Source organism: Trypanosoma brucei, chromosome 2 (genome assembly GCF_000002445.2).
Source record: "Trypanosoma brucei brucei TREU927 chromosome 2, complete sequence".
Taxonomy (NCBI): Eukaryota; Euglenozoa; class Kinetoplastea; order Trypanosomatida; family Trypanosomatidae; genus Trypanosoma; species Trypanosoma brucei.
This window is the reverse complement of record NC_005063.2, coordinates 473,774-496,728: the sequence shown is the minus strand read 5'-3', so window position 1 is coordinate 496,728 and position 22,955 is coordinate 473,774. Positions and strand designations below refer to the sequence as shown.

At 47.6% G+C, this 22,955-nt stretch overlaps 10 protein-coding genes across 10 annotated transcripts, besides 12 other annotated features; all 10 read left to right on the top strand.

The window, feature by feature from the left end:
- Positions 1-22,955: part of a sequence feature (sequence corresponds to BAC RPCI93-25N14) that runs on past both edges of the window.
- Tb927.2.2520 (hypothetical protein, conserved) lies at positions 316-1,128 on the top strand (the record flags this gene model as incomplete). The annotated part of the gene is made up of 1 exon (XM_946460.1): positions 316-1,128. The coding sequence occupies one exon, from the start codon at positions 316-318 to the stop codon at positions 1,126-1,128; it is 813 nt and encodes a 270-aa protein (XP_951553.1).
- On the top strand, positions 1,632-2,444 carry Tb927.2.2510 (hypothetical protein, conserved; the record flags this gene model as incomplete). Its single annotated transcript, XM_946459.1, has 1 exon — positions 1,632-2,444. One exon carries the CDS (start codon positions 1,632-1,634, stop codon positions 2,442-2,444), a length of 813 nt encoding a protein of 270 aa, XP_951552.1.
- On the top strand, positions 3,429-4,274 carry Tb927.2.2500 (hypothetical protein, conserved; the record flags this gene model as incomplete). Its single annotated transcript, XM_946458.1, has 1 exon — positions 3,429-4,274. The coding sequence occupies one exon, from the start codon at positions 3,429-3,431 to the stop codon at positions 4,272-4,274; it is 846 nt and encodes a 281-aa protein (XP_951551.1).
- Positions 4,656-4,687: a microsatellite.
- Positions 4,848-5,678, top strand: Tb927.2.2490 (hypothetical protein; the record flags this gene model as incomplete). The annotated part of the gene is made up of 1 exon (XM_946457.1): positions 4,848-5,678. The coding sequence occupies one exon, from the start codon at positions 4,848-4,850 to the stop codon at positions 5,676-5,678; it is 831 nt and encodes a 276-aa protein (XP_951550.1).
- Tb927.2.2470 (RNA-editing complex protein MP81) lies at positions 6,999-9,287 on the top strand (the record flags this gene model as incomplete). The annotated part of the gene is made up of 1 exon (XM_946456.1): positions 6,999-9,287. One exon carries the CDS (start codon positions 6,999-7,001, stop codon positions 9,285-9,287), a length of 2,289 nt encoding a protein of 762 aa, XP_951549.1.
- Tb927.2.2460 (ubiquitin-conjugating enzyme E2, putative) lies at positions 9,739-10,335 on the top strand (the record flags this gene model as incomplete). Its single annotated transcript, XM_946455.1, has 1 exon — positions 9,739-10,335. One exon carries the CDS (start codon positions 9,739-9,741, stop codon positions 10,333-10,335), a length of 597 nt encoding a protein of 198 aa, XP_951548.1.
- Positions 10,715-10,756: a sequence feature (A-rich).
- Positions 10,935-10,972: a sequence feature (GA-rich).
- Positions 11,568-11,588: a microsatellite.
- Positions 12,064-12,113: a microsatellite.
- Tb927.2.2450 (ribosomal RNA methyltransferase, putative) lies at positions 12,678-13,976 on the top strand (the record flags this gene model as incomplete). Its single annotated transcript, XM_946454.1, has 1 exon — positions 12,678-13,976. The coding sequence occupies one exon, from the start codon at positions 12,678-12,680 to the stop codon at positions 13,974-13,976; it is 1,299 nt and encodes a 432-aa protein (XP_951547.1).
- Positions 13,246-13,287: a microsatellite.
- Tb927.2.2440 (proteasome regulatory non-ATPase subunit 6) lies at positions 14,579-16,120 on the top strand (the record flags this gene model as incomplete). The annotated part of the gene is made up of 1 exon (XM_946453.1): positions 14,579-16,120. One exon carries the CDS (start codon positions 14,579-14,581, stop codon positions 16,118-16,120), a length of 1,542 nt encoding a protein of 513 aa, XP_951546.1.
- Positions 17,318-18,436, top strand: Tb927.2.2430 (casein kinase II, alpha chain; the record flags this gene model as incomplete). Its single annotated transcript, XM_946452.1, has 1 exon — positions 17,318-18,436. One exon carries the CDS (start codon positions 17,318-17,320, stop codon positions 18,434-18,436), a length of 1,119 nt encoding a protein of 372 aa, XP_951545.1.
- Positions 18,835-18,892: a microsatellite.
- Positions 19,190-19,215: a microsatellite.
- Positions 19,823-19,887: a sequence feature (CT-rich).
- Positions 19,911-19,945: a microsatellite.
- Positions 20,049-20,068: a microsatellite.
- Tb927.2.2410 (hypothetical protein, conserved) lies at positions 20,643-22,778 on the top strand (the record flags this gene model as incomplete). The annotated part of the gene is made up of 1 exon (XM_946451.1): positions 20,643-22,778. The coding sequence occupies one exon, from the start codon at positions 20,643-20,645 to the stop codon at positions 22,776-22,778; it is 2,136 nt and encodes a 711-aa protein (XP_951544.1).

The following is a 22,955-nucleotide window of genomic DNA, read 5'->3' as shown; positions in this document are numbered from 1 at the left end:
TTTGTGCCTGAGCCCACTTCCGGTGCGGCGCTCCCAGATCACGCAATGCAGTGCCGTCTACTCGCCAATCAACTATTCGGTGCCAGATTACCTTTGTACATTCAACAGATAACACTCGGAGGACGCTTGTCGAGAACAGTTGGGACCGTTCGGCCAACGGAAATTGTCACACTGCATAAATAATGACTTCTTACACCTGTCGTGTGACCTGTCGCTCAAGCCTCTCGTTTCCCCCTTTCTTTTCATCTATTTTACCACACCCTTATCGTCACTAGCTAATATTCTTTATTATTCAAACAACTTTCCGTTACAAGGATGTTTGCACCTGCAAAATCCCTCGTCCTGTATAAGGACTACCACAAGGATGCGAAAGACCTACTGACAAAGAACTACAGCAGTGCGCAAAAGTGGAAACTGGAGTCCAAGTTCAAAGGTCCCAAGGATAAACTCATCCTGAACCCCACCGTCACATCCGATGGCGCATTTTCAACAGATCTGGAATATACGATCAGTCAGTGCGGTGCGGCCTTGAAGGGCACGTACGCAACATCTACCTCAAATGTCACTGGAACTGTGACGTACCACTATAAAGGCCACAAAATTGAGGGTGTGGTGAACAAAAATGGGAACTACGAGGTGAGCCATGAAGGAAACTTTCAGGGTCTCCTTTCCCTGCATGAAAAACTGACGAAAAAAACGTTGGAAGTTGGTGCTGGTACAGCTATCGGGCCATACTGCAGCGTTGGCTGCGGTGCTCTCTACAATTTGGGAGCAAAAGGCAACTGTGATTGGACTGCTTCGTGCCGCTACGCGCGCTGCGGTTACACGGCAGCCGTCCGCACAAATAAACTCAACACATACACCACCAGTATCACTGCTCGTGTGCCAAAGTGCCCCCATCGTGTCGTTGTTGGTGCTGAGGTTGTGTGCGGACGTGGCCAGCCATGGACAGGTGTTGTTGGTGTGGAAGCAGACTGTGTTCTGGTGAAGGGCAACGTGCTCAAGGCGCGTGTAAACAAGAAACTTGAATGGGCAGCAGTGTATATTGCGAAACTCATTGATAACTGGACTGTTGCGGTGACAGTGGATAAGAGCCTCAAACCCGGTGTCCTTATTACCCATTCGTAGATCGTTTACTATATTACTTTATTTTTTTTTTCTTTGAACGTATTTTTTTATTGTTTGTTTGTTCGTTTTCGGTGTACCAGCAATTTACCGCCAAAGTTGGGTAACATGGACAAGAACGGAGCCAATAATAGGGTGGGTATTCGTCGAGCTTCCACCTATGTTTTATCGAGCGTTAGGATGGATTGTATCGGCAGCTCTGCCAGGGGGGATGGAAGCCCGGGGGGCAAAAACACTTAGCAGCATCTATATGTATAAACGCGCATTGTATTTACCGTGCAAACTTAGCAATTAGGAATTCAGCCCTTTATTACGACTACGTTGGTCCACAGTTACGTAAGGTACACATGTGGACACGCAATACAAATTATTTCCACATGACTTCTTACACCTGTCGTGTGACCTGTCGCTCAAGCCTCTCGTTTCCCCCTTTCCATCTATTTTACCACACCCTTATCGTCACTAGCTAATATTCTTTATTATTCAAACAACTTTCCGTTACAAGGATGTTTGCACCTGCAAAATCCCTCGTCCTGTATAAGGACTACCACAAGGATGCGAAAGACCTACTGACAAAGAACTACAGCAGTGCGCAAAAGTGGAAACTGGAGTCCAAGTTCAAAGGTCCCAAGGATAAACTCATCCTGAACCCCACCGTCACATCCGATGGCGCATTTTCAACAGATCTGGAATATACGATCAGTCAGTGCGGTGCGGCCTTGAAGGGCACGTACGCAACATCTACCTCAAATGTCACTGGAACTGTGACGTACCACTATAAAGGCCACAAAATTGAGGGTGTGGTGAACAAAAATGGGAACTACGAGGTGAGCCATGAAGGAAACTTTCAGGGTCTCCTTTCCCTGCATGAAAAACTGACGAAAAAAACGTTGGAAGTTGGTGCTGGTACAGCTATCGGGCCATACTGCAGCGTTGGCTGCGGTGCTCTCTACAATTTGGGAGCAAAAGGCAACTGTGATTGGACTGCTTCGTGCCGCTACGCGCGCTGCGGTTACACGGCAGCCGTCCGCACAAATAAACTCAACACATACACCACCAGTATCACTGCTCGTGTGCCAAAGTGCCCCCATCGTGTCGTTGTTGGTGCTGAGGTTGTGTGCGGACGTGGCCAGCCATGGACAGGTGTTGTTGGTGTGGAAGCAGACTGTGTTCTGGTGAAGGGCAACGTGCTCAAGGCGCGTGTAAACAAGAAACTTGAATGGGCAGCAGTGTATATTGCGAAACTCATTGATAACTGGACTGTTGCGGTGACAGTGGATAAGAGCCTCAAACCCGGTGTCCTTATTACCCATTCGTAGAGCGAACATGCTGATCTTTGCAGTTGATGTGCCTGTGTCAATTTGCGCACCGTTAACTGCTCGACTTAAGCAGCTTTTCCCCCTTTTCTGCTGTTGCGTTGGGTCACGTGGACATAAATATAATCGTGTCTGTTGTACTGCTTCACTCTTCGGCTGTAGCAGATTGTAGGTATTTTAATATATGATTCTTTATATGGCTACTGGTTAAGTTAAAGGGGGTTCTAGTACGGTGTAGAAAAAGTCAAAAAGACTTTAAGTGAACATGTTTTCGCCACCTGGGAAGAGGGAGCCAACAATCCCTATTCGCCTCTCGCCTTTCCACTTTTCATCCTTTGATCCGTTTGTTTTCCTTTCATCTCTGTCGTTCGACTGTTACCTGTGAACACATCCCACACTTCTTCTAGTGTCTTTTGATTGTTCACTTTAGCATCTGTGTGTTGACACAATTACTTGGTCTAGCGTGGCCGCCCGCATTTTGCACTTTTTTTCTTGCTTTACTGCCTTCCCTTCCATGTTTTTTCCTACGTTCAGAGTGCTTTGTACGAACTTCTTCTCATTCTTTGACTTTTGCTTACCGTCTGGTGGTTGTTTTTGTGGGCCTCGTGTGCTTGTACGGAAACTAGGTTGTAGTTGTTGATGATCGCGCAGTGTTAACCCGTGTGTGAAGGCTTCAACTAACCAGCTCTTGCCGTCTCTGCTGTCGGCTACGTCAGTCTCCCAGTTGCCTCAATACTGGTGAGGGGGGAAAAAAGAGGGGGTTTTGTGAAACGAAGGTTAGGAACGGTGGCGTGCAGTGGGACGGAGCTGGGACATTTACCCTAACAGGTCCGTTGTTGTTCCTTTAGGGGTTTGGGTGTGCTTCATTACTAAATTGCACGCCAAGTGAAAGGAACTCGTCGCGCTGCGCCGACTCGAGTGGCGCACGGGAAGAAGACGACGTGAATTGTTGCGAGGGAGCATTTGTGTGACTTCTCAGGGACGGTGATGATTCCCACATGCATAGCAATCCGCCTGACGCCCGTATGGATTTGCTTGCTTGTCCATTTTGCGGATGGAAAGTGGCCAACTCCTTTTCAGTGCCTGGCACGTGTGCAGGACTATGGCTTTTCCGTCTCGGCATTTAAGCGTAACCCGCTTGTCCTCGTAACGCATATGTTTGTGCATGCTTCTGATGAACACTTTGTGGGAAACGTGATGCTGCTATTGTGCACACTCTTAGAGCTCGGGGAAGATTGCTTTCAGATCGGTGTAGCGGACCGCGGCATGTGGAAAAGCATCAAGGAGGCCGCTGGCGCAACCGCCGTTCTCATTATTGGGGGCGTCAGCGGTGTTGCTGGGCAGCTGCTTTTTGACTACGCGCAGTTGAAGTGGAAGAGATGGAAGGGAATGTTCTCTGTGAAGGGTCTCATCGGTTTCTTTCATGAAGAAGAGGAAGGTATCTTCTCCACCCTTAAGTCACAGTTTGACAGTTGGGTTGGTAGTGTAACGTACAGTGTGGGAAAGCACCGGGTGGATACATCCTTCATGTGTGGAGCCAGCGCTGGTGGATACGCGATTCATGGGTTTGGAGCAGCCTACAGGGGCACTTGGATTACTGTGTGGATGGCAGCTGCTTTGGAGGTCTTCAAACTCGCTACCGCAACACTCGGGGGAAAACCCACATCGGGATCATCAGGTACGGGATGGGGGTGGTGGTGGGGACCTGGCGAAACTGTTGGCCACGCCGCCCACTTGGGGGGTTTAGGAGCTGGAGTTTTAATGGGGTTGGGATGGCGTTGGTGGCGGGAGCACAGGCGAAGACACCGCTTTCGCCGCACGTTATACACTTAACGCCGTATTTCGATCCAACACACCCACACCGGAGGGGAGGGGGTGAATGAACCGAATGAAATTGGGAAAGCATCACTTGCCCTCTGTTTTCTCCTTTCGTCGTGTGGTGTGTGGGCGTGTGTATCTGTTCTTTAATGTCGTAACTGATAAGCAACCTCATTGCGGCTTTGGGGACACTGATCTGTAAAAGCAGTTACCAATCCTGCCCTGAAAGCTTGGGAGTTATTTAACAGGTTGATGAAAGTTGGCCAGTGATCGAAATGTTAATTATTTTTTTTCTAGTTTTATATTTATTGCCTTTTTAGGTACTTTTTTTTGTATACAATTTGACTCCTGCACAAAGAGAATAATTCTCCCTGTGGTTTCTTTCTTGTACTTTCTTTGTTGTTGCTGTTGTTGTTGTTGTTATTGTTACTTTGTTTTATGCTCGCTCCGAAAGAAATTATTCTCAGTGGGAAGGTTTAGCAACGGGATAAGTGAGTCGGGGACGGGAGGTTATTTTGGTCGGCATTCATTACCACCCGTATACCTTTGTATTCTGCTGAATTTCTGGTTTGGTTCGTGCTCAATATCATGTCAAGTCGCTACTTCGCAGCGGCCATTGTTCTAATTTACCTCATGGGCGTGACTTCGGCTGACCCGCCGGATGAAGATGATGATGCGGAGGAAACCGAAGACTCGGGACTTGTACCGGAAACTGGACCGAATACCAGCGATGAAAGCGCAAAGAGAAAAGACAGTGTTAATTCCTCACTTATACTTATGGGTCCCTCAATACGGTATTTTGCAGTGGTTACAAGACGCACCATGGATGAAATCACCAAAGCCATACTGGAGGATCTTTCAAGGTGCTTCTGCAAACAATTCTGGATCGTACGGGACGCGTATGGTGGTCCTCTCAACAAGCAATGCGATATCTCCTTGCTAGAGGAGCAAATAAGCTTTCGCAAAAACCTTTATGCATACGGTTTGTACTTTGGTGCGTCAATGGAGTGGAACACAAACGCACACAGAATCCGAAGGCGAAGTTCTGACAATAGACACGACCCCATTAAGTTTCCCACTAAATGCATGGTATCACTTGCGGAAGTGCTCCATCCCATCACCAAAAGAAATGATATGCTTGCGTTTAGCTCGCAGGCTATATTTATTGGGGAAAATTTGAAAAATGTCCCGTATAAGAGGCTGGACCCTCCTTGCAGTATTGGTCAGTTCTGCCACGAAAGTACCATTTCAACCATTATCATGGTGGGCATCGGTGGCTTTCTAATATGTGTTGTGGTGTTCATGAAGACCAAAGAGGATATTTCCTTCTGGATTATGACTGTTACAGGGAAAGAGGAAGAGCTGCCAAATGAAGCAGTGTTGCAGATGGGACAATCCGCAGCACGTAATACCAATTAAATGGCGTTAGGGAGTTGTAGTAGAAGGGAGTAAAAGTATTTTATTGATTGCTGTTTTTACGCATGCACGGGTTGATCATACGTTAAATATTTCAAAAATGTGCGCAATTGTGGTATGGGTGAGAAGTATTATAATGGAAGAAAAAGGAAAAGAGCTACGAGGTCGGTAGCAGGTGAATGAAAAAGCATTTAACTATTTTTCTTTTTCACATATATAGTGGGTTTTTTTTTTCGAAATATGCTGTGTGAGAGAGAGAGAGAGGGAGAGGGAATATGGACCACTACCTTTTTTGTCTCTATACAAGTACATAGGTATTCATATACGATGATTTTTTTTCTTGAATTTCATTTGTCCCACTCGTTGGATGATATGTTGTCGCCATTCGTGCGTGGTTTTTCACGGTACGCCTTATTGGTTGCCGCTGGTTCAGGGAGTAATGGAAAGAAGCTGTTAACGTGGGAGGGAAATTTATTCACCGAGTCGCTGTTAACAACCTCATAGAGATGCTCCCTTTTTCTTTTTAATTCTTCGGACTTTGTTCCTTTTTATTTTCCCCCCTCGTGACCCCATCGTCTTTCTTCACATCAGAGTGACACACTGGGGAGAGCAAATGAACGCTGTTGGAAACGTAAATAAGTATTTAATTGAGTAAGTGAGTGTGATCGCACATTTGTGCGTTCGTCTTATTATGGCTGCGCTTGGTGTCCTTGTTGGTGATAATAATACCGGTGGATGCTCCCATTTGTCGTGCACACTTCAGTACCGCGCATCTCTTTGTTTGTTTGCACATTTGTTATTATCATCATTGCGATTGCTATTGTTGTGGCTACTGTTGCTATTGTTGTCGTTTAGCGGCAGGGAAGAGGGAGGGCCGGGTGTGGGATTTTGTGCTAAGAAAGAAAAGTAACAGGGCGCAAGGAGAGTATGAGAAAATTTTTCACATCTATTCGTTTGTGAGTGACAGAAATGGAATATAATAATAATAATGTAGATAAGAGAAACATATGAAGGAAAAGCAGCAGTAACACATTTTCACTTTGAAAGAGAGGAGGCGGAGGCGGTGCTGAAAGCACTGGGCAATACATTTACCGGGGCGCGCAGCCCTAGTACATATTTGTATGCATAAATATATGTGTAGCATCAAGTATTTTTATTGTTTTTCGTTTCCTTCTACCAGCTTCATTTTATCGCAACCACTGGTATGCCAACACGTGGGGCACACCGTATAGACAGCTTCCCTATTCCTCATTTATTATACAGTCTCTTTTTTGTTTGTTTGTTTCTTGTAGCCCCTTTCCTGTTCTTTGTTTAGTATCGTTCATGAGACGCCTCACCCGCCGCAGTGGCCGTCTCAGCGGCAAGGGCAACGGCGGTTCATGCCTCCAAATGTCCCCAACACATGTGGGGGCGGTTGTCACGTGGGCGTTAAACCGTTTGATGCCGCTGCACACCCGCACAATTCCACTCCGGTGTTCGCTTCCGACACCTGAAAGTGGCACCACTGAGCCACGCGAGCTCTGCTTTTACGAAACCTTCGAACTTACTGAGGAGGATGTACACTATTTATTGCTTCATGAAGCACATGTGAAGCATGGAGTACTTTTAAATGTTCCGCCACAGTTAGCACCAAATGGAACGCCTCCCGAGGTGCCGGAGGTGATTATGCCAGCAGCACAGTTGGAGCGCATGGGCGGGATGAAATTAGCTTACGAACCCACACATCTGCCGCCACCACTTCACACGACAGGTGCACGGCAGTTAGTTCTAGACGAAAGTTTCTACACGACACCAACTAAGGAAAAGAAGGCTACAACCACCGCTGTTTCACACGTGAGTGAATCGACGGCGGCGTCGGGCGGAAGAGGCGGTGCAAGTGCCACGGCAGCTGGTACCGCTTTACCGCCTCGCTTGCCTCCGGACCCAACAATGAAGTTTCACTGCAGCGCCTGCGGCAAGGCCTTTCGCCTGAAGTTTTCTGCAGACCACCATGTGAAGTTAAACCATGGATCAGATCCAAAAGCGGCGGTGGTTGATGGTCCCGGAGAGGGCGAACTTCTCGGGGGAGCAGTAACGATAACTACAGCAAAGGTAGCAAAGCATTCATCGTCTGCTGCAAGCGGAACTGCCTCACGGGCGGGTGATTCTGCAACTCTGGATGTAAAGCAACAACCGGATCCGCAAAAGGAGTTGTCTGCCCCTGGCATCAGCGCCGTGAAGATACCGTACAGTAAAGCTGTGCTCTCGCTCCCGGATGATGAGCTTGTGGACGAGCTTCTTATCGATGTGTGGGATGCGGTTGCGGCTCAACGTGATGATGTACCGAAGTCAAATAGTGCAAACATCTTCCTGCCGTTTGCCTCCGTTGTCACGGGCACTGCCGACAGACGCAAAGAGATGGAAGCGGTTGCTCGGCCCACCGCCCGGGCCACACCTGAGGGAGCCGCGCCAGGAATTAAAAGGCCCGGAGCGATGGCGGGCGGGGCCGTGGCGGTTGGAAAGGGCCGCAGTGGCGGACAGATATTACCCATCCGAGAACTGATAAAGAAATATCCAAATCCCTTCGGTGACTCCCCCAACGCGGCGGTGCAGGATCTGGAAAATGAGCCGCTGAATCCGTTTTTGCCTGAAGAGGAGTTGGCTGCGCAGTTGCAGGTAGCGTGTGAGGAAGATACTGTTGTAACTCCCTCCGCATGCACCACAGATGTTTCCACTGGCTCCGTCATTGGAAAAAAGGGTTCCCTGGAGAAGCTAAAGGAAAAGCTTCGCGGCACGCGACCAAGTATGGCAGCTTCCGCAGCGAAACGGCGCTTCACATGCCCAATCTGCGTCGAAAAGCAACAAACACTTCAACAACAGCAAAGTGAAAATGTCGGCAGCGGTTTCTGCACGGATATTCCATCTTTTAGGCTACTTGATGCTCTTCTCGACCACGTGGAGTCGGTGCACGGAGAGGAGTTGACGGAGGATCAACTGCGCGAGCTATACGCCAAGCAAAGACAGTCTACACTTTATCCACAGAAGTCCTCTACCGGTGATGGAGCCGGGAGCCGCGAAACTCCTGATGATTCGGAAAAGAAAGAAGGTAGCGTCGGCAATACCAATATGGATGAGCTGAAATCTCTTCCAGAAGAAGTCAGGCGGGTCGTACCACCTGCCCCTGTCGAGCAAGACGCATTGGCAGTTCACATCCGCGCCGGGAGTAATGCGCTAATGATTGGTCGCATAGCGGATGTGCAACACGGTTTCCTTGGTGCCATGACCGTTACGCAGTATGTCCTTGAGGTTGACGGTGATGAGAGAATAAATTCAAAGGGAGTAACCACACCGGCTTCAGCGTGCACACCGGACCCAGCCTCCACAAAGGCAGTTGAAGCAAAGGGTGAAGAAGGGGAAGTGGTGGAACCGGAGAAGGAGTTTATTGTCATTCGATGTATGGGTGACAACTTCCCCGCCTCATTGTTGAAAGATCAGGTGAAACTCGGCAGCCGTGTGCTGGTGCAAGGCACGTTGCGTATGAATAGGCACGTTGACGACGTCTCAAAACGGTTGCATGCGTACCCCTTCATCCAGGTGGTTCCACCCCTCGGCTATGTGAAAGTTGTAGGGTAAAAGGAGTTTCGGCGGAAACTTTGGGTTGGAGATGAAACAATGAAGGAAAGGGCAGCGGGGATACCAGTGTCGCACCGAAATAGAAAGCAAGCAAACGATGGGAGAATGGAATGGATGAGCGGCGACGAGGGAAAGGGGTGCTGACACGCATTCTCTCACAGTTGTTGGATTGAATCTCCTAAAGCTCTGGATCTACGTTCAATGAGTAACTCGGAACCCCTCCCCTCCCCCCCACCCTTCTTTGGTTGATTAAAGAAACCCAATGCGACCTTAACTTCCATTTCTAAATATCCTCCTCTCGTTGCTGAACCTTTTTACGTGAACCGTACTCTACACTGCAACTAAGAAACAGTTGGTAAGGTGAGGAAATCGCTCAAGCGGCGCAGGTCATCAGACGAAGCGGGCCACTTTGCAGAGCCGCATATCACAAAGCGAATAAGTCTGACGTATCATGTCCGGGCTATCTTTAGCTCAGTCACGCCTACGAGAGGAGCGCAAAGCATGGCGTAAGGAGCGACCTTTTGGCTTTTGGGCGAAACCGCGGGAAATCAAAAGTGTGCAGCATCAACAACCGAATAATGTCCTTACTGCGCTGGCCAAGTCATCAGCGGCCCCCCAAACGCATCAGGGGAGTGGCAGTAGCCAAACTGCTGGCGACAACTCTGGTGGCTTGGACTTGCTTGAGTGGGAAGCAGGAATACCGGGGAAGCCAGGCACTCCGTTTGAAGGTGGTGAGTTCCGTCTCTTTCTCCACTTTTCAGAGGATTACCCGACAAAGCCGCCTAAATGTGTGTTTAACCCGGTACTTTTTCACCCCAACGTCTACCCGAGTGGAACGGTATGTCTTTCCATTCTCAACGAGGAGAAGGACTGGCGGCCGAGTATTACAATTAAGCAAATACTACTGGCGATACAGGAGCTCCTGGACAACCCAAACATCAACGACCCCGCTCAGGAAGAGCCATTTCGTGTGTACACGCGTGATCGTCAAGAGTATGAAGAACGCGTGCGGCAGGAGGTGGCGAAGCACCACCGGAAGCGGGTATAAGCAAGCACGTTGACTAATAAACACATTTAAAGTTTTATAATACTCACCTTAGCAGGCTAGAAGGGTGAAGAAACAAAGAGAATAAGGAAGCGCGTGTTTTTCTATATTTGTGCGTTCAAAGATATCAGGTATGGTTCACATGCAAGCTACCGCGAAGTGATAGTGTGAGCGGGAGTTGTGCTGAAAGAAGGAGGAAAGCATTCGGCGGGCGAGAGTGGGGGAAAGCGTCCAAACAAGTTGTGGGCCGTGAGACAAGAAAATGAAAGAAGGATATGACATGAAGAAAAGGGGGGAAAGGGCACTATTAGGAGTGAAAGAGTCGAAACGTGTGGCACGATAACAAAGGTTCCAAGGATGGGGAACAAAAACACCGGAATGGTTTTCTATTTTTCTTTTTGTTTTCTTCATTTTTTTTTCTTCTATGTTAAGGGAGGGGAAGGTAACGACTGGCCTTTATTTGTGCGTGCCCTGGAGGTCCTGTTGCTTTTTCCTCTGGGATATTGATGGGAATGAAGGGGATGAGTGGTTGAATGGGAAGGGGAAATAACGATGTGTGCACCTGTTTGAAGGAGGATTGCTATTGTCATTCTTGTTTGGTGTTCTCCCTTTTTTTCTTCTTTTGTTTCTTTCATTCTTTTGTGGCAGGTCACAGTTCGCCCGCCTATTTTCCACCCTGCACCATCCTTCTATTTTTATAACTGTCAACTGATTGTGAAGGCTGCGGCTTTGTTCGTCAGCGCTGATCTCGGTTATGTTTTATTTGGGTTGTTCGTTTGAACAGCAATTAGGTGGGCAGGTTTTGTCACGAAGCTGTGCAACGTGTTATGATGAGGAATGGGGGTAATTAAATGTGCGGTACGGTGCGACCCCTTCACACACGTAGTTTATATATATGCTTATGTAAAACGTGTGTACACATATATCCTATGTATTGATAATTCACGTACGGTCATTTGCATTTTCTTCCTTTTTTCTTCGTTTGTGCGGTGTGTCCCTCGTGCATATATTCATATGCGGGTGTTGTAACGGTGGTGAAAGGAGAGAAAGTGAGAAGAGAAAAAAAGAGAGGAGGCGCAGGGTATGGTGCTAGTAAATGAACCCAATTCTGTTCTATTTCTCTTTCTTACGCACACAGACACACTTCACTGTGTTTAAGTCTACTGCATTTATATCAAACTTGCTTCATTCTTGTGCCTCAATGACGTGGCTTCAAGATTACGGGGGAAGGAGAAATATATATATATATATATATAATAATAAATAATAGATTAAAGGAACTTCACTAAGGGGCCTCAGTTTATTTGGACACGCTTCCCTTCCACAAACATTGTGCTACACATATCTCCACACCAGAAGGTGTATGGAGAGTATAGAAATATAAAGCAAAGAGTGGTGGGTTGGGGAACAGTTGCGCAAAAGAGAAAGCGAAAATGTGATGCCGGACACGATGCGCCTGCGGTAATGCTGCGCACCACCGTTAGGCCTTATTGCCTTTTGTTTGTTTGTTGTTGTTGCCTCCTTTTGTAAGGAGGGATTGTGCGCTAACCGTAAATAACGGACAGATGGAAGAAGGAAGAGTTGTTGCAGTAATGAATGGGTGGGGGTGGAATGAAAGTGAAGGGATTTGAAAAGGCCAAAGATGTGGTGTTGGCCGCAAGTGGATCCTTTTCGCATGTGCGGCTTGAGTCTGAGGTGAACTTACTGTGGAGGTTCAACTTTATTTTCTCCATTATTTTTATTTTTATCATCATCATCATCATTATCATTATTATTACTATGAGTTGTTTATTACAAACTGCCGGGAAGGCACAAAGTGAGATTCCTACCAGCCTCTTTTTCCGTCTTTTTTTTCTTCCTTTTAATCTTGTTATATCTGGAGGGGTGATAACCGGAATATACCCACGTGCACAAGTTGCACACAAGAGAGGAATTGCAGAAGTTCAACCGGGTTGATTCATGCGAGGACTGGTCTTAACGTTTACCTGCAGGTTTTTTCTCTTCTTTTTCATTTCTTTCCATCCCCTTTACCCCAAATTTTAGCCTCGAACGGTGAGGTTAGTTCCGTACCCCAAAAAAGAACAGGGAAGGCGGAAAGTGAAGATAACGTCAACAGAAATAAAAAAAAAGAAAGGAAAATAAGGGAAAGAAATTCAAACCTGTGGGGGTGTTGTAGTTATCTTCGTGAAGAGTAGAAAAAAAAAACGGCAAGGGTTTTCGCCAAAAATTGTGGCATCTCAGCTCATACACACATATACAGATATCGAAAGCAGGGCGTACTGAGGGTTGGTACGACGAGAATAATCGATTTAACACACTAGCATACTTCCACGTGTAGCAAAACAATGGGTCGTGCTTCAAAGGACAAGCGGGACATCTACTATCGCAAAGCGAAAGAAGAAGGTTACCGAGCGCGTAGCGCGTACAAGTTGCTGCAACTGCATGAAGAATTTGGGATTCTTCGGCGTGAGGAAATACGTACTGGTGTTGTGGATCTGTGTGCAGCCCCAGGAAGCTGGTCACAAGTGCTTTCCAACCATCTGTGCGGCAGTCAACCGGGAAGTGCAGCAGAAGCGTGTGAAGGAGACGAAGCCATAAACTCTGAAGCATCCCAGCGCCCTCGCATTGTTGCGGTGGACCTGCAGGAGATGATGCCAATAGACGGCGTCCAGCTGTTGCAAGGCGATATCACGAGTGAGTGGACGGCGCGCGAAATCATTCGGTTGCTTAACGGTGATTCCTCTTCTGTTCCCGAATGCTCAGACGCCACGGCACTCTCGACAGCAGGCGCAATTAATGATTTTAATAACGGTCGCGGCAATAACGTCAGCGAGGAGGGAAAGAGTAGTCAGCAGAGGTCGGATTGCGGTGTAGGGCTCATGAATGAACGTAATAATGCTTCTGAATGTGTGGATGGTGACAACAATAACAATAATAGTAATAATAACGACGATAGGAACGGTGGGGATGCGGGCGCTTCGACGCGACCCGTCGCCGGGCGAAAGGCGGATTTGGTGGTGTGCGACGGCGCTCCCGATGTTACCGGTATGCACGAGCTTGACGAGTATCTTCAGCACCATCTGCTGCTCGCCGCACTTAACATCACGACATTTGTGCTCCGGCGCGGCGGTACGTTTGTGACAAAGATGTTCCGCGGCCCCAACACGCCGTTTCTTGTCGCCAAAGCAGAAGTTTTTTTCCGTCAAGTGACCATCGCGAAACCAAAGTCATCGCGCAACGCCTCGATGGAGGCTTTTATGGTGTGCCAAAACTACGACCCGCCTGCATCCTACCAGCCGTCATTCGAGCGGCCACTTACGCAGACAACGAGTTGCTTCACACCCGCTGCCCCAGCACTGCACTTAGCCGCTGTGGATGCGCAGCGCATGTCATCCGACAATGTTAACAATGGTGAATTGCATCATAGTGGTGTTACTGATATAGTTGATGAGGCATACGCAGTAGAATCTGTTATCGTACCTTTCCTGGCCTGTGGAGACTTGACTGGTTATGATGCTGATATGTGCTACGACCGTGGTGAGTCTGATGTTGTACTGCCGCCCGTTCAGCCACCTCTGCAGGCGCCATATATAGCAATATCTGAAGCGGTGAAGGAAAGGACAAAACGGCAGCGTGTCGGATAATAAACGGATGGCAATGGGCTGTCAACTTTTTTATTGCGGCTCATGTCGTGGTCGACACTGGTAGGTGGCATATCGCAATGGCCGGGCGGGGAAGAATATCTTGCGAAGTTTACTCCACTGATTCTCTTCCATTCGTGTCGGTGGAATTTTTGATTAAACGTACCACGCGCGTCCCACCGTATTTTCCCTCAACTGTATTCTTTTTCGTTATCAGGAGTTGCTGCCTGTTCACCGCCCTATCTCCGTTTGTCAGTCATTTTCTCAACGCTTTTTTTTTCTCTCGTTTTGCACCACACAATTTTTCACCCGATTCCTTTGTCCTTATAACCTGTTCCTAATCCCTTGGCGGACATCCTTTGAAAAAAAAAAAAAAGAAAACAGCAAAGTGAAGAAGTACTGGAATTAGGTAAAGAAACTGAAAGCGTGGAAACGGTAGATAAAGGTAAGAGCTTGCTACCGCGACGGACGGAGAACAAACCTGCGCGGCGATAGGCGCACAACAGCAAACAAAGGAACAGAAAGTCTGAAATTTTCAAAGGATCAATAAAGCGATCAAAACGCGCATAGTGAAAAGCCACTAGGGGGTTATCACCGGCGTCACGATGGAAAAGGATTTGGACTCACTTTGGGACACAGCAGAGGACTTTATTGCGGACGGGCGGCGGACGGAAGCACGGGGAGTGCTTGAAGACATTGTCTCGACGGATGTCACGGCGGATGACGCAATTGGTCTCCGAGCAAAGGAGCGCGCGATTTATCGCCTGGCGGAGATTCTTAGCGTGGAGAAGCAAACTGACATGCTTGTGCAACTCTTGTCTGCCATTCGGTCTTTCTTTGCTCTGCTTCCCAAGGCGAAGGCAACTCGCATGGTGCGCAAGATGTTCGATCTAATTCTCAACAGTGGAGCGTCACTTGACCGGCAGATGGAAGTGTGCCGCGACATGATCGCGTGGGCCCGTCAGGAGAAACGTACTTTTCTCCGGCAGCGGCTCCAGCACCGCCTTGCAGAAGTGCAATTTGCGCGCAATGAACGGCAGGAGGCTCTCACGACGCTTCAGGCGCTGCTGCGAGAGGTCCGTCGTCTTGATGACAGAGCTCTTCTGCTTGATATTCACCTACTAGAGAGTCACATCTACTATTCCATTCGCAATATTTCACGTGCTCGTGCAGCCCTTGTGGCGGCACGAACTAATGCGAACAGCATATATTGCCCGCCGCTGGCTCAAGCGGAAATTGACCTGCAAAGTGGCGTCCTGCATGCCGAAGAGCATGACGCGAAGACGGCTTTTTCTTACTTGTATGAGGCTTTCGAGGGCTTCCACCAGTTAGGTGACCAAGCGCGGCAAGCACGTAAAGCACTACATTATATGATTCTCGCTAAGATTGCCACTAATAGCCCGGATGAGCTTTCTGCGCTGCTGAGCTCAAAGAATGTGCTGGAATACAAAGGAGCTGATATGGTCGCTCTCCATGGCGTCGCGGATGCATACAACAGCCAGGACACACACCTATTCAATCGCATCATGCAAGAAAATAAGAACGCGCCATTTCTTGAGGACGAAGTGCTTCAGCGTCAGCTCTCTGAGATGTATAAGAGTCTGCTTGAGGGACACCTGCTGAAGCTGTTGGAGCCGTACAGCCGAGTGCAGATATCATATCTTGCGGAGCTTCTGAAGCTTGATGTGGAAACCGTGGAGTCACAGGTGTCCCAGCTCATCCTTGACAAGAAGCTGGCAGGGATCGTGGACCAGCAGCATCAGTGCGTGGTAGTTTTCGATGAACAAGACGCGAAGCGAGAAAAAGCCAAGCAGAAGGGAGATGGCACTTCTGATGGGTCTCACGGTGTTTCCCACAGCAGCGCATACCATAGTGGTGGCACCGGAACCAGCGGAAGTGGAGATGTCACATCCGCCACGACTCTTTATCAGGATGCGCTGGATGCACTGGAAAAGTACGATAAGTTGGTAACGGCGTTGTTCGACAAGGCAAATGGTAAGTTCGACGCGCTTGTGGAAGAGAACTTGGCAAAGCGCACTGCTGCCAAACAGGTGGATGCGAAGGGTAAGAAAGCGAAAGATGAGGCAGGGAGCGGAGCGGAGAAGGGTGACGGGAAAAAACCGAAAAGTGAGCCGAAGAAGGAATAAAGGAGGGCTCGACCCAACAAAACAACACACAAAATGGTCCAGAGGAGGAACGAGAGTGTAGGAAACGCAGGATCAGGCTGCAATTTACTGATTAGGTGAAGTTGGTGTCGAAAGACGTGAACTAATATAAAAACTGCCCCCGAATGCGAGTGTAATTGCGGGTGCATCTTGGCTTTTGTGCCAAAGTCATCCCCCACCTGCTCTCTCCCACGTTTTTTTTACTTTTCTAGGAGAAACTTTCTTTCATAGCGTTTGACTTTTTTTTTGTTGTTGTCGTTTTTTTAAGGTTTGTAGTGCATTAGTTACCTACAGCTTTTCATACTAAAACACACACACACCTCACGGGATGCACGGAATACTTTCGTGAGGAGTGGAAGAGGGAGGACGCGACGGAGCCGCGCAGTAGAAACGCAGTAACCATCAGCGACAAGCACCGAATGAATGCGGATAGGAGTGGAATTGTATTTAACTGAAAGCGCTTATCCGTCACATTTCCTCCCCCTTACCTGTAGATGCGTTGTGGGTGGATGTTTGAATAAATAAACATATATTTTTTTGTATATTTGTGCGTACATGTGAATGTGGTGTTGCCCCTCTGCAGTTCACCGCAGCGTGCTTTCGGTTTTGAGCCTAGTGGGTTTAGTTTCTGTGAATTGTCGGGCTCACTTGCGGATGCAGGAGGATTTCGGCAACCATAACAGTAATAATCAGATGAAATGGCGGGGAAACATTGTCCCTAAACAATACCCTTTGAAAACATTTGTGCGAGCTTCTCAGCACACAAATGCACTTTGAACTACGTTTGTTTTGCTGTGTGTGGCGTTTAGTACCTAAATTCTATTTGCCTTTTGCTTACCGCAGCTGCGTCCTGTTTGTTCGTGTTATTTTTTGGCATCATTCGGAGGGAAGGTAATTAACGTTTAGTATTCTGTCAGCACCCGTGCATACACGTATATATAAACATACTCTTCTGTACAAAGGGTGAAGTACGTAGCAGCAACAGAAAGGGGAAGGGCAGAAGAGATTAGGGCAGGTGAAAGGAATTATAACGAACAAGAGCCGCTCAACAAACCAAAGTACCAAAAAGTTAAGGAACGGGGGGAAACTGCAAGAAAGCATACCACACTGGCATAACTTTCTGGGGTATATTAATACAAACACATATATACGTGTATTTGTTCGAAGTTGTGCGCCGTCATGTCCCGCAGCGGTGGTCGCGCGGCGACTGAAAAGGGTTTAGGGAATGCTAATAGCAGTCAACTGGCCGAGACAAGTGGCCAAAGCGGATACGCCCATCCCTTTTGGTACGTTAATACGCAGATGCCACCGGAGTATTGGGACTACGAGAATGCCACACTTGAGTTCAACAGTGATGAGCCGTACGAGCTTCTGCAGAAAATTGGTCGTGGAAAATACTCGGAGGTGTTTCGGGCGCGCAGCCGGCACAACGGGGAACTTTGTGTGCTGAAGATCCTTAAACCAGTGAGGGTAAAGAAAATAAGAAGGGAAATCACTATCCTGCAAAACCTCTGCGGGGGACCAAACGTCGTGAGGCTGCTTGACGTTGTCATGGTTGAACAGGAGAATACGCCTGTGCTTGTCACAGAGAACATAGAACCAGCTGATAACTTCCGTACTCTCATGAACAGCGGTAGTCTCACATCTTTTGACATGCGCTATTACATGTATGAAATACTGCGCTGTCTGCATTTCGCTCACAGTCGAGGAATATTTCATCGCGACATCAAACCGCAGAACATCATCATTGACCACCGCCGCCGCAAGCTTCGTATCGTAGACTGGGGCCTTGCAGAGTATTACATTCATGGCCAAGCGTATAACTTAGGTGTAGGGACTCGACATTTTAAAGGTCCTGAGCTTCTTGTGGGAATACGGCTTTATGATTACTCTTTGGACATGTGGAGTGTTGGTTGTGTCCTTGCCGAGTTACTCTTCCGGGTGTTTCCTCTTTTCCGTGGAGAAGATAATGAGGACCAACTGCATCAGATAGCAAGCGTAGTCGGCACAGAAGATATAATGCGCTACGTTCAAAAATATGATGTTTCACTCCCTCGACACCTGGTTGACAGGGCCCTTTCCACAAAATATCCAAAGAGGCCGTGGAAATCATTCGTCACCACCCGAAACATAGATTGGTGCGATGCAAATGGGTTGGACCTGCTTGACAAAATGCTGCAGGTCGATCATCAGGAACGAATTCTTGCCTACGATGCAATGCAGCACCCGTTTTTTGATCCAGTACGCAAGGTGTTGCAGGGAGACCCACAGGAACAGTACCCGAGGCGCAGAGGTTAGTGGCAGTGCCTTTGATCGTCCATGTCCCTGCTTGTTTGGCTGTTTGGTTGTTTTCCCTCGGCTGCTAGCGTTCTTGTTTTTTTTTTCTTCGTCCTTTGTTTTAGTGTTTAAATTATATACCCTTATCTTGTTGTTTGATCGAATAATGGAGGAAAGGGCTGCGCGCACTAGTGAGAGGCGGCAGTCCAGTTCTCTTCCGCAACATTTTGTTTCCTCCATTTTTTTTTTTTATTCGTGCGTGTGACCTTCTCTACGCACAGGCGTATTCACCCACACAATCTTTTATGATCATTATCATTATTATTATCCCTCTGTTCCCCGTAACGTTCCGGAACGTCACGGTAGTTCTTCTGTAGCCGAACCTGGCAGATTTCTTTCTTTTCCAAGGGGGTCAGGAAATACACACATATATAAATAAATGTAAATAAATATTTATTTATATACATATATATATATGCCGCTATCATCTTCTTCGACTGGTGTGTGTTTTTCGTTATTTTCCGAGCCCTGTTCTTTTTTTTTTTTCTTTCAGTGTTTGTCCACATGTTAACATGTCTAATATGTATAAGCAATTCCTTTTTACCCCTCATGCCTTCCACTGAGGGTGTCAAATGCAAGTAAAAGCAAAAAGGAAGGAGGCGGAACCGCAGCAAACAGAAGAAGGGAAAGAGGAGAAACGGCAACAATCATATTTTTTGTCTCTTTTTTTTTTTCTTTTGCCCTCATTGCTGCACCATTCTTACCTTGATTTTCTTGTTGTTGTTGTTGTTGTCGTTGTTCTTTTTTGGTGACTGGCACGCTTGTGTCAGTTTTGTTTTGTTGATTACCTCTTTTGTCTCATGCGCTTTCCGCCGTTATTCAAATGTGTGATCATTTCTTTTATTACTTTGCCATGGCACGTCTCATTGTTGTATTGCGTGAAATGGATTTAGAAATAAGAACAGGAACTTGTGCCAAAAGCTCAATATGTGGAGGAGATGCAGCGGTGATGAAAGTTGTGCAATTGAAGTTAAGGAGTGATGAGAAAAGAAGAAAAAGAGGCAAAGAAAAAAAGAAAAGAATGGAGTATGAACAGTTAATTTCTTCTCACACAGACGGACTGGTGCCCTACACATTCAGGTACCTTTTGTTTGTTGAAATTTCTTTTAATTGTATCTGTTAGCATACTGCGCACGTTTTTTGTTTTTCCCCCTAAACGCACCCTTTTTTTTTCCTTTTCACCATCCAATGATATTCCGCCAACCTAAATATACGGTCTTGCCAATAACCAGTCACGTCTATCATCATTATCATGTAGTTGAGTGTACTTGCCTGTGAGCGCAGTAGTTATCGCTTGCGACCGCACCTGAAAAGAAAAAATAAAAGGATGGTCGTAAATTTACGTTCAGAAGGAAAATGAACTGAAACCGCAGAAGAAAAAAAAAGAGAGAAGGAGGAGGAGGAAAAGGAGATGAGGGCGTGTTCGCGTGTGAAAATATATATATATATATATATATATATATATATATACGATGAAAGGGGAAGGAAGGGGGGAAATAATGAGTTCAGTTCACTTCCCTAGGGCAATTTCATGCCTCAAAACAAAGGAAGAATAATATAAACACGAACACGTATACATACATACATACATACCATGTGTGTTTGTGTGCACTCACAAATGTGTTTGTTTCGGGAGCGAAGGCCATGTTGTTTTTCTCCTTTCGTTCGAATATATAATTTCCCCACATTTAGGTACGGTGAGCACAAAATGCCCTGTTGGGTGGAAAGGGGTTAAGTGCAAGTGGAAGGTGAAGGTGAACAAAATGAGGAAAGGATGAAATGGGAAGGGGAATGACCGGAGAAAAAAAAGGAAGGTGGAGGTCGGATGGATGAAAGAAAGAAAAAGGGAAGGTTGATTCAAAATGGGGTGGACTGCGTTAACGGCGACTGGATTGATGGAAACGGAAATAAATGGCTCTCTCAAACAATTGGCCACTGCCCTCACACAACAGATGGCTTGGGGTAAAGGAATTTTTTTTTTGCAATTACCTCAGAGTGGTGCTCTATAGCTTCTGTACGTGTACGGGTGCGTGCTACAGGCATATTTTATGCTAGTAATTCCGAATACTGTCCCGCTTCGCGCACGCACGGACACGCTTACTTTTAGCCGTGTTGGTGTACATACGAATACATTTTCATGTAAAAATAAATAAATAAACACACGTGTATGTGCATGTGTGTGAAGACCGGATGTGCACAACGCTTGACTGTTCTGCACCTACCTTCAGAAACGGTTGATGATCTACACAGTCCCTTCTGTTTTTCACTTATATTCAAAAGGATATACACATTTTGGATACGTTTGTACGGCGACCCTCATAAAGCGAAGGAGGCAGAAGAAAAAACAGAGAGAAGGCACATGGTAGTGCACCGTCGCAGCATCCTTCGACGAGGATTTTACTGCTCCTCCAATGGGCTTTTCTCACCGTTTAGTGTTAGCCAACAGCGTCTCCACCATGCAGCGGATCAACAGCGCCGTTTAGAGTTCCAGGAGTTCATCCGTCGGGAGAGTGCCCCTTTCACAGGTTGCGATCCAAATGATTGTACAAAACAAAAGCAGCGACAACAATGCCAAGGGGAAGAAAACGAAGTGAACGCGGCACAGAAACGTCATGTGTTAGACCTCATTGAGGTACGACCGGTCCCATGCGCACTGGAAGGGAGTGGCAACTCTGATGCGAATGGGCAAAGTGGAAGGGAAGGGATGAAAACAAATAGCGGCTCAGCACGTGGTATGCAACCCAGCAACTCGTTTGGTCGAGCCCAAACCGGGAATTCCAGGGAAAACCAACAGTGTCACGGACGAAGGAACGCTGATGACCCTCACTTACGTGGTAAGCGTGACCTTCATTCCCTTCAATTGCGCGCTAAGCGGCGCATAAGAGTTACAAAAGAAAATCAGTTGGGTGAAGAGTACAGGCAGGCCCTGTCAACTCTCCGTGACGTGTTCGCCGCCCTTCGGGCCTCTGCGGTGCGGCATGCAACTGCTCAGGACGGTTGTGATGGCCCAAATCAAGACGGTGATGGAGCAAGTCGTGGGGGGCACGATAATGGTGGACGAATGATGTTGTCTGAGGCCGTGCGATTTCAAAGGTTACACCAACTACGCGATGCCACGTGCCGGCTGACTACGTCGCACTTTCTACAAGTCCCGAAGAGTTGCGTGTTGGAGTTCCTTGACCTCGTCAGTCGGATCGTGACAGTGGTCGGTAACACGCCCATGACTGCACATGGTTATGTCGTAAGGCAGGCAGTCCGGGCATTGTTTATACAAAGCATGGGTGAAGGAAGTTCTGCATTTGTGAGACGCTCTTGTGGGGAGGCAAAAGCGCATTACTCCTCGTCCTCAGAACCACGGCAGGGAACTTTTCACCCAGTCCACTACTTCAAACTTTTGCGCGTCATGCTTTCGCTGCCATCCGAGGACACACTGCAGTTGTGTAATAGCGCGGGAACCCCCATGTCCGTGGAGGAGTTCTGCGTTCGACAGTTGTATGGCGAAGGTAACGGCGCTACATCGTCCGCACGCGGTATTTCGTCGAAATTGGGGTCGTTACGCGAACTGGGATCCGTTCGGGCAGTTCGTGTCGTATCGTGGTGTATGCACTCTGTCTGTTCGACCCCTGTGCTTTCACCCTCACAACGGCACTCGTACACTTCGGTGTCATCACTCCCACCCGTTTCTGAACTGCGTATTCCTTTTGGTGTGGGAAAGGGATACACGCAGACACTTCTCGCATGTTTTGCCCACCCCGTCTCTTCCAGCAGTACGGGCTCCTCTAACCACAGCACATCAAGGAGGGAACAGACTTATTCTGAATATGCCAATGGCACGCAACTACCAGAAAGGTTGCCTTTCAGTGTGAAAGAACTTGCCGTTCTTTGCAGCGCTATCGTGTACTATAAAATTACCACCATGGAAGCACTGACTGTACTTGTGAGCGCCGCCACTGTGTGCGCTTTGCGTGCTGACGAACTCTCAGGCCACCAACTGAGTTGCGTGTTGCTTGCTTACGCCACGCTTAAGTACCATGGCGACTTAACACGGCATGTCGAATCGATTGGCGCAAAATTCCCACCGAGTCGTATCTGTAGTGTAGGACAGGAAGGGCAAACAAACTTTTACTTATTACTGGGTGAACGGGCGTGTGAGTTGGGTGAAGGGTTGCACGAAAATGACGCAGCGCGAGTTCTGCGGGCATTGGAGTTGTCAGGTGTTGAGCACGAAATGCTGAGGAACTCGTTGACGTCAGGCATGCGCATGAAGCGGCTGCGCAGCCGTGCACTTCTCGCGGGAAGGTGAATCATCGGAACTGCCAGGGAACTGCCGTTTTGTTTTCACAATTTTTGGTTTGTTGGGGGTACTCTCCGCCCCGCTTAACACTACAAAGTTATACATAGTCGGTCACTAGTCGGCTGCAGCGATACATGTCTTCGGGTACATTTGGTGCGTTCTAAGTGGTTTTAAATCATCATAGCA